Source organism: Zingiber officinale, chromosome 6A, assembly GCF_018446385.1.
Source record: "Zingiber officinale cultivar Zhangliang chromosome 6A, Zo_v1.1, whole genome shotgun sequence".
Classification (NCBI taxonomy): domain Eukaryota; kingdom Viridiplantae; phylum Streptophyta; class Magnoliopsida; order Zingiberales; family Zingiberaceae; genus Zingiber; species Zingiber officinale.
In genome coordinates this window covers 75,655,590-75,665,726 of record NC_055997.1, presented here as the reverse complement: position 1 = coordinate 75,665,726, position 10,137 = coordinate 75,655,590, and the positions used below count along the sequence as shown (strand labels likewise).

General features: G+C 36.7%; 1 protein-coding gene across 2 annotated transcripts; it reads left to right on the top strand.

Moving 5' to 3' along the window:
* The first annotated feature begins 703 nt into the window (after positions 1 to 703).
* LOC121996606 (NADP-dependent malic enzyme-like) lies at positions 704 to 5,986 on the top strand. Of its 2 annotated transcripts, none has more exons than XM_042550620.1 (20): positions 704 to 867; positions 1,367 to 1,548; positions 1,635 to 1,755; positions 1,841 to 1,915; positions 2,016 to 2,167; positions 2,248 to 2,353; positions 2,446 to 2,511; positions 2,630 to 2,725; positions 2,811 to 2,882; positions 2,988 to 3,071; positions 3,197 to 3,295; positions 3,869 to 3,916; positions 4,012 to 4,065; positions 4,174 to 4,272; positions 4,390 to 4,479; positions 4,581 to 4,658; positions 4,729 to 4,803; positions 4,890 to 4,980; positions 5,406 to 5,534; positions 5,636 to 5,986. In XM_042550620.1, exons 1-20 carry the CDS (start codon positions 838 to 840, stop codon positions 5,722 to 5,724), a joined length of 1,836 nt encoding a protein of 611 aa, XP_042406554.1. In that variant the 5' UTR covers positions 704 to 837; the 3' UTR covers positions 5,725 to 5,986. The 2 variants fall into 2 exon arrangements, with proteins under 2 accessions (XP_042406554.1, XP_042406555.1); XM_042550621.1 differs by having other exon boundaries at positions 712 to 867; positions 1,351 to 1,548.
* Positions 5,987 to 10,137: the final 4,151 nt, after the last annotated feature.

The window sequence follows — 10,137 nt, the reverse complement described above, 5'->3', positions numbered from 1 at the left end:
CCGCTTGAACCCGTTCGGCCGGTTGACCCCACTCTTCTCCGATCGACCGTTTGACTTTTGACCTCCACGTGGCATTGACTCCTCTCAAAGGGGGTCCCACGTCCGTACCGCCGGATCAATTACAATTAAAATATATTAAATAAATTTAAAATAATAATTTTAATAAATTTAATCTTTACAAATATACATAATAAAATTTAAATAGACTACTAAATATACTTAATTTAAATTTATAATAAATAATAATTACATTTAAATAGCCTATAAATAAAGACAAAAAATAATAATTATCAATTAATTACATTTAATTTTATTAATTATATAATAAAATTAAAAAATAAAAACTTTTTTTCACGCTATGGTGATCTGAATAATGTAACACCAAAGATAATATTGTACTATTCATCCTATCATATATATATATATATATATATTTTTTTTTTTTTTGGTGTGTTGTACTATTTATATTATCATATTTGGTGTGTAATTTATGTATGGATTGAAGTATTTTGTACTTATTTTATATTAAATTTGATATTTTTGTGATGAATTCGAGAGCGTCTAAGTATTTAAATTCATGACTAACTATACATGTGTGATTACATTTACACCCATGGTTCGCTATAACTAGACCGAACCGAATTCAAAATTATCCGGTTCGATTTGGTTGGATTGTTTACCACTACCTTGTCATCCCTTTGAAGTAGCTTTTAAAGTTGTGCGTGTCGTCAGCTACCTCCCTCCGCTTCCACCGAATTCGTTCGACTCGTCGATCTGCGACTCCCTCGCATTCTCTTCAACTTAATTTATTTGACTCCGACTCCTCGCTTCAGGGTCATGGTCTCCTTCTTCAACACCGGTTTCTTGGTAATCAGACCTCCCTTCCTCTTGTGAATTGTGATCGTATCAGATCTCAGCAAATGCTCCTCCTTTTTGACTTTTGTTTTTCTCTTGTAATTTGATTCGCACTTGTGCTCATTTCCGTGTGGCCTCATAGTTCTCCTTGATCTCCTTTTGACTCTGAAAAATCTAAAAAGTAATGATTTTTAGCTTTAAAATGTGTTCTTTACCTACTATAAAATGGGTGTAAAGGGGGATACCGAGGAGGCGGTTGCATTGCATCAGTGGATCTTGGGATTGGTCTCCTCGCTCATTTTTGACTTTGAAAATCTGAAAAAATTGTTTTTTAGGTTTAAAGTTTTGTTCTTTACCTACTAGGAAATGTGTATAAAAGACGATGCCGGACGGTGTTTGTTGCATTGCATCACTGGAGCTGGGATTACTAGTGTTGCAGTGATTATGAGAAGAAGTTCTTCAAAATATTCATTGCTATTAGCTTTACTACTATAGGTTGTGTCGATCGCAGAGGAGGGCAGCGGCAGCGGTTGGGAGAGGAGGGACAAGAGGAGTTGCAGTGAGAGCAGGAACGGAGAAGATGGCGCAGGAATATTCAAACGCAACAGTTGGTGGCGGGGTCGAGGACATGTACGGCGAAGATCGCGCTACCGAGGAGCAGCTCGTCACTCCCTGGACCTTCTCCGTTGCAAGGTCCGATTCTATCACCTACCTATGCTCTGCGTTTTGATACTTTGAACATGCTATCAAACTCTGACAACATCATCGTTTGTTCTCAGTGGATATAGTCTGCTAAGAGATCCGCACTACAACAAAGAGCTAGCCTTCACAGAAAAGGAGAGAGATGCTCACTACTTGCGTGGACTTTTGCCTCCGGTAGTTGTGACTCAAGAACTCCAGGTCAGTTTCTCTTTCTCCTTGAAGCATTATTCTCAATCTGAAAATCTCATTTCGTTTCATGTTAAAACTCATTACCATTCCACAGGAGAGAAAGTTTTTGCAGACCCTTCGTCAATACACCGTTCCCTTACAGCGTTACATGGCGATGATGGACCTTCAAGCTAGTGCTTTACTCCAAAACTTTTTTATTCTGTCTAATGGCATGAATTTTAATGCATCAATGCTTGTGCATCTTACACTAATGCTTTCCCAATCATCAGGAGTTAAATGAGAGGCTTTTTTACAAACTTCTGATTGACAATGTTGAGGAGTTGCTTCCGGTTGTGTACACACCAACAGTAGGTGAAGCTTGCCAGAAGTATGGGAGCATCTTTCGACATCCACAAGGTCTTTATATCAGCTTGAAAGAGAAGTATGTCCCTGCACGTTGCACTGTTTCTAGTTATAATTTTTTTTTTCCTTTTTGTAATTGAGGATTGTCATCTTTGTCAGAGGAAAAATTCTTGAGGTGCTGAAGAACTGGCCTGAGAAGACTATTAAAGTTATTGTGGTTACAGATGGTGAACGTATTTTGGGACTAGGAGACCTTGGATGTCAGGTAAAAGTTCTATTTATGTAGGATTCTTCGTTATATTGTTATCCATCTCAATTTTTTTAGTTTATTAGACCTGATAACTGTCATTGGATTAGGGTATGGGAATTCCTGTAGGCAAACTTGCTCTTTATACAGCTTTAGGAGGACTTCGTCCGTCTGAAGTAAGCAATGTTGTGACAAATTATAGTTTCAGTTGTCTGGCTTCTAGTCTCGACTTTTGTTTGATTTATCCACTAGTATATCTTGTTGGTATTCTGATAATTATCACTCTGTTTACAGTGTTTACCCATTACCATTGATGTGGGGACAAACAATGAAGAGTTACTGAACAATGAGTTCTACATTGGTTTAAGACAAAAGCGTGCTAGAGGCCAGGTTAGTTGTCATACATACTGGAGATTGTTGCAAAAGTTTAAAAGTTCATGTATTCTCAATGCTGTTAATATTAATGATGTTTTAGGAATATGATGACCTTCTCCATGAGTTTATGTGTGCTGTTAAGCAACAATATGGTGAGAAAGTCCTAATTCAGGTATGCGAATCTATCAAAGTCCATTAGTGACTGAAATTAGCGCGAACAATTTCATGCATTTTTATTTTTGTATCATTGTTCCATTTCATTTTTTACTGTTTACAGTTTGAAGACTTTGCCAACCATAATGCATTTGATTTGCTAGCAACATATAGCAAGACCCATCTCGTCTTTAATGATGACATCCAGGTTAAAGAATTTATACCTTCCCACTGCAGCTTGTGCATAAAATTGTTGTTCTTCCTGCCGCCGTCTTTTTGTGTATTGTTTTTCTATTAACTAATGGGTTAGTTAATTATTTGCAACGTCAACAGGGAACTGCCTCTGTGGTTCTTGCTGGACTTGTTGCATCCTTAAAATTGGTTGGAGAGTCCTTAGCAAACCATACCTATTTGTTTCTTGGGGCTGGAGAGGTAACTATCTCCCACTTTTCTAGATTTACTTTAATGATCATCAAGTTGTGTGTGCCCTAACTATTTAGGGTTAGCTACAATTACCTTAATCCCTCCCTTGAGTTATATGCATAAGCAATAACAATGAATTTGTGAAGAATGAACATCAATGTTTCCATTGCCAGAAACAAAAGAAGACATTAGCACCAAGGTTTCTTAGTGATTGATAAAATTATGATATGCACTTCCATTGACCACTCAATGAGCAGAGTAGAAACAGCCTTCTTGCAGGAAGAAAACTGAATATGCAGTATCATACTGAATCTGTAACTAGTTGGTCTCCTAGATGAATTGTAGCTAAAATGTTCGTGGATTATGAGAAGTGCTGCAGTCATTGATTAAGCAAAGTGTGAGTTTAAAATGACTTAAAATAATTTTGTCGTAATAAATACAAACCCAAATATGAACTTAATCTCATTTTTTCAGAGTGAAGGCCTACTCTAGTGTGCCTATGATAGCAATTTGGTCTTTATCATGTTTCCTCATGTTTTGAGCCACTTCCCAATGCTGAGTTTTTTCCCCCCTTTTTGATAGGCTGGTACTGGTATTGCAGAGCTCATTGCTCTTGAGATTTCTAGACAGGTATTATGATTAAAACTCACATAACTGTATCTCTTTCTTTTGCCAGACCTATATTATTGTCTCATTACACTGTTCTTTTTTGAGTTATTATTCAGAATGGTACCCCGATTGAAGAGAATCGTCGAAAGATTTGGCTTGTTGACTCAAAGGTAGCATAGAGAATTACATGATTATCTTTTGTCTAACATTACTTGGTCACTTTCTTGATCTTCTTCAGTTATGCTTTGATGCCTATTGTCTATTATCTTAATATGCAGGGACTGATTGTTAACTCCAGGATGGAATCTCTACAACATTTCAAGAAACCATGGGCCCATGAACACGAACCAATTAGCAATCTTCTTGATGCTGTTAAGGTATGAAATCACTTGAAAATGAGGTGGCATCAGTGAACTCACTTGAAAATGAGGCGACATCGACACATTGTTACACCTTTTTGCTCGAAAAATGAGTGCTATCATTGACTCTCGTAGGCTATCAAACCAACTGTGCTTATAGGAACCTCCGGAGTAGGAAAGACTTTCACACAAGAAGTAGTTGAAGCCATGGCTTCATTTAATGAGGTATAACATGTTCTCCACAGCGCCATTTTTTAGGGTCCGTCATTCTACTTGTTTGATTCGAGGATGGAAGTAATAGTCAAGTTGCAATTCACAAATTTCAGAAACCTCTTATTCTTGCTCTGTCAAATCCGACCTCGCAATCCGAATGTACTGCTGAGGAAGCATACACTTGGAGTAAGGTGAGAACTGTTTTTTATGTCTATTCTAGGTATCAAAAATAGGCATCTCAAAATTGTCTTTGATCCATAGGGCCGTGCAATTTTTGCCAGTGGAAGCCCATTCGATCCAGTTGAATATGAGGGGAAAACTTTTTTATCTGGCCAGGTCTGAACTTGTTCCTCCCAAACATACAATTAAACTAATTGGCCATCAGCTTCAAGAAGCATGCTGAAAACACTGTACCTTTTCAGGCAAACAATGCTTACATATTTCCAGGTTTCGGCCTTGGTTTGATCATTTCAGGAGCAATACGGGTGCGTGACGAAATGCTTCTTGCAGCATGTAAGTAGAAATCAATGAATGCAATTACCCTTCCTACGATACTAAGGATAAATTTCAATGGTTTATGCTTTAGATACAGTTAAGGATCCGATGTTGGTAAACATTTTTTGGTTTAGATGAGAATTTCAATCCAACTATTCTTCCTGAGTACCAGCTAGAAATATTTTAGTTCTCTGGTTGCAAACATTTAATACTGCTAAGAGCCGCTAATGATGTAAAGATAGTTGAGACAAACATAGCTTGATAATAATTTATTTTGAAAAGGCGTTAATATGAAAAGTTAACTACTTTGTTAAATGTGGTTTAAGACTTAAAGTTAGTTCATATTCCTCAGCTTTAGATACAATTTGATTGTTTAGCTCCAAAGAAACGTTTTTTTTTTCTCTAGTTCACAAAATTCAACTTCATTTTGAAATATTTCACAGCTGAATCTCTAGCCCAACAAGTGACACAAGAGAACTTCGATAAAGGATTGATCTATCCGCCCTTCAAGAACATCCGACAGATATCAGCACAAATTGCTGCTAATGTGGCTGCAAAAGTATATGAACTCGGTGTGTTCTTTTTTTTTAAAATGTATTCTATGCTTCACGCGATAGGAACATACTTCAAAACATGATTTCCTTACTACCATCCGATTTTGTGTTCTTTTTAGGTTTGGCTTCTCGCCTTCCTCGCCCCAAAAACCTGTTGGAACACGCAGAGAGCTGCATGTACATGCCAACATATCGCAGCTACCGGTAAATTGATGAGGATTTTCAGAAAAGATATGGATGCAGAACTTGAATCCAAATTCTCACACAATAACACTGAGGTTCTTGCTTAATTTATCAGCTGAGTTAGCTGCCATTGTTCAGTTAATACAGAAAGTTTTCAGTTTTCTAGCAGTGAAATGTCTTTTTTTTTGGAAAATATTTGGCATCTTCACATTGCGGTCGATGAAAAATGTTTAATCGATTGGAAATGTTAATTTTTTAAGTAAATGACTTTTATATGAATCGAGCAATAATCATCTTCTATGTTCATAGTTCTACACCAACACAACACATACTTGTTCATCAGTATTGTGATCTCTATATATATATATATTAAAAGGAATAGAAAAATAGTTAAAGATCATTTATTTGAGCACATTTGGTGACCTTAAACATAATTAAAGCTAATCCTCATGATCATCAACTCCTCTTAATCCCTGTACAAGCAGCTTGTTCAGTTGGTCCCTCTTCTCCACCTCCTTCCTCATCTCCTCTCCTGTCTTAATCACCTTCTTGCCCTACCAAAATTCCACTCAAAACTTAACTTAACTCGGAATTAAATTAGCATAATTATTAATAAATTTACACTAAACCTGAGTGAAAATGCTTGATGCTTCCTTTGCTTGCTTGGTTTGGATTATTTCCACTGCTGTTTCCTGAAAATTAAAAATAAAAACTCCAAAAAAAAAAAAAAAAACTATGTAGATGGGAAAATTGATATGAAAAAAAAATTACTCGAGCATTGGTTAAGGCTCCTTCATGGAGTGTCTTAGGCTCCATCTCAATGGGGCAGCCAAATACCCTATCCATCTATTTTCTTGTATGGCTTGTGTTATATTTTGCATGAAATAATCTAAATAAATATGCGTATATATAAAGGAGAAATGATCACGGGCAAAAAGATAAACAAAACACGGGAATACGGATGCTTGTTTGGTGGATCTATGCAACCTTTATGGTGAGAGAATTAATTAATATGTTTATATTATCTGTTGAATGAGCAAAAAAAGCAAGGCCCCAAATTATACAAATTATGGATTAAAGAAATAATTTAATTAGCGTTGTTATAGCAAGTTGCTACAACATAAAAAAAATAATTATTTTATATTAATCATTTAATCAAAATTATTATATACAAATAAATTTTAGGATTAAAATTACTTAAATTTTATTACATTCATTTTTAATCGGTCAAAATCATTGTAAAAGTTATTAAATAACTACTGCACCCTTATAAGCCATTCATAAATCATAAAATATGATTATGTCCGAAAGTTAGAGAGACGGATATTGAGTACGTGGCGCTACTACTGATCTCTGATGGATTTCACTCCCGCCTATAATACAAGGAGCATCAGTGCCGAGCCAGGAAGAGATCCTGGCGATGACCTTCCGACGCTCAAGTCAGTGTCCGACGAATCAAAAAGAAGCAAGAACTGTAGCGCGACAGTAGAAATTACAAGAAAAGCATACCTTTGTTAATGCTTGGGCCCCCTTTATATAGAGCCCCGGGAGTGCACGTGCACACTGTTGGGATCTAGTGTGCCAAAGACGCGGAAACGCAGCGGAAAAAAAAAATACTAGATCCTCTTATCCAGTAGATCCATGCGAAGGGAAGAAACATTTTCTTATTCATAATCTATACTAAGCTACATGATAGGATTATACCTTTGATGCGTGCCCTTCGCAATCCCGACAGCAACCTCTTCTTATTTAGATGCAGATCTCAGCACGTTCAAGCGTCCGCGCCTCTACGATATCCACATGAACAAGCCTTGCCTTTGATTGTCTTACAAACAAAGCAAGATGGAGAAGGAAAACACACAAGGTTGTGCTAGCAACCTCAATGGTGTGTTCGACCAAGATAGGGAAGGAGGAAGAAGGTGGAATCTCAAGAGACACCTTTTTCTCATCTAATTCATCTTGTCAAAAATAAATAACAAAAACCTATTTATATTCATCCCATGAATACCAAGGGTCTTTTGTCTCTTTGTATTCCTCTTAATGGGTTGGATTTATTATATTGGATTAACCATTAATCCAATAACCTAATAAGTCTAACCTATTGAGTCTAACATATTAATCCAATATGTCTAATTCGGATTGAACTCAATCGAATGAGTGGGTTCATTTGAGTCTAACTCAATTATTAACTAAAAGGTCTAATCATCTCATGATTGACTCTTAGGGCTAATTACTAACAATCTCCCACTAGCACTAGTGCCAATCACCACTAAGATGACACCAACACTTTGGATTTACCCATTATTCTTAATATCCTTAGTATTTTAGTCAAACTAAAATACCCATCTCCAAACCAATATGTTCTTTATGTGTGACCCTATAGGCTCTCGTAACGTTGACAATGTATCCAAATCAACATTTGCGATACATAAACAATGAGTGACATCTAGCAATGCATCATTACTGCCCAAGTGACGAGAAAGTCGAGATCCGACCTAACCTGTCCGTGACTATTATCTTGTATGACTCAACCCCTCTATCCTTGATATCTAGATTGATCAATGAGGCATAGACCGTAGCATCCTCTTATCAATCTTTGTGTTTCTTGATCTCCAAGTAGATACACTTATCAAATAAACTCAATATCTCATATTGACTCATTTATGCATGGGCATGATTTCTTGTGTCCTACTAATCAAGGGGCCCACAGATATCACTTCCGTCACATGGAAGAGATAGATCCCATCTACATCACTCACATCCCTCCGCATAATTCATTGCATACCCAGTGATCGACTTTATAGTCTATCCTGTTACGGGTGACGTTTGAAGATACCAAAGTATACAACTCCTTATGTAGGGAACCGTAGTAACTTCAGGTCTAAGGACAATTCATACCAATAGTCACATGAGAATGTCTATGACACTCATACGACGATCCATGAAACATTCTCATGGCGAGTCATTCAGTATATATTCTCTAATATATATCCATGTGTCAACCTGATATCTCATATCCATGACTTGTGAGATCAAGTCATCCGTTGACCTACATGCTAGTCTCAACGCATTAATATCGTCCTTGTATATTAATGCTCGACTAGGAATAGTTAAGAGTAGTGTTCTCTACAATATCTCACTATCAATTCAACCAATTGAAATATTGTAGATAAGAACCTACTACCCAATGACATTATTATATTTATTCATTCGGCACTGAACTGAAGTAAATATAATAACCATAACCTTTGCCTTCTAATGAAATAATGAAATATGATACAAAATGTTCTAAGTCAATCAACTCTTGATTGCCTCTTAGGGCTTACACTAACAATCTCCTTATGTCACTAGTATCAATCACTAAGATATCTAATATCCATTGACCTAGTGTGACCATCATGCTTTCTTGGTACCAAAGCCTTGGTCAAAGGATCTGTAATGTTAGCATTGTTTGGTTCTCTGCATATCCTCATATCTCATATATCGATGATCCCTCGAATGAGATGGAATTGTTGTAATATCCAATACCTAAGACCACCATTTATGTAAAATACATGCCCTAACTACGATCTAGAATAATCCTTGTCAATTTGGAAGCTTGCACCACTGTAATCCTTTACAGCAACAGCTGTAACCCTTTACAGCAAGCTCTTCATTGCCTCCAAAGATCAAGAAATAATCTTGAGTCATTCTCAAGTACTTAAGAATATTCTTGACTGCTATCCAGTGACCTTCACCTGGATCTGACTGGTATTTGCTCGTCATGCTTAACGCATACGAGATATCTGGGCGAGTACAAAGCATGACGTACATGATCGACTCTATAGCAGATGCATAAGGGATCTGATCCATACGGTCCCTTTCTACCTTAGAAGAAGGACATTGAGTCTTCGAAAGATTCACACCATGTGACATAGGCAGGAATCCCTTCTTGGAATTCTCCATGGCAAAACGTTTAAGCACCTTGTCAATGTACGTACTCTAGTTTAGGCCAAACAATCTTTTAGATCTATCTCTATAGATCTTAAGGCCTAAAATATAGGCTGCTTCACCTAAGTCTTTCATTGAAAAATAATTCCCAAGCCAAGTCTTCACTGACTGAAGAGTAGGGATATCATTTCCAATGAGAAGTATGTCATCTACATAAAATATGAGAAAGATGACTGTACTCCCACTAACCTTCTTGTAGACACAAGGTTCATCTTCATTCTTAATGAAACCAAACATTTTGATCGCATCATCGAATTGAAGATTCCAGCTTCTAGAAGCTTGCTTCAATCCATAAATGGATCTTTGTAACTTACAAACCTTTCCAGCATGCTATGGATCTACAAAACCCTCAGGTTGTGTCATGTACACATCCTCGAGTTAATTTCCATTAAGAAATACGATTTTGACATCCATCTGTCAGATTTCATAATCATAGTAAACAGCAACA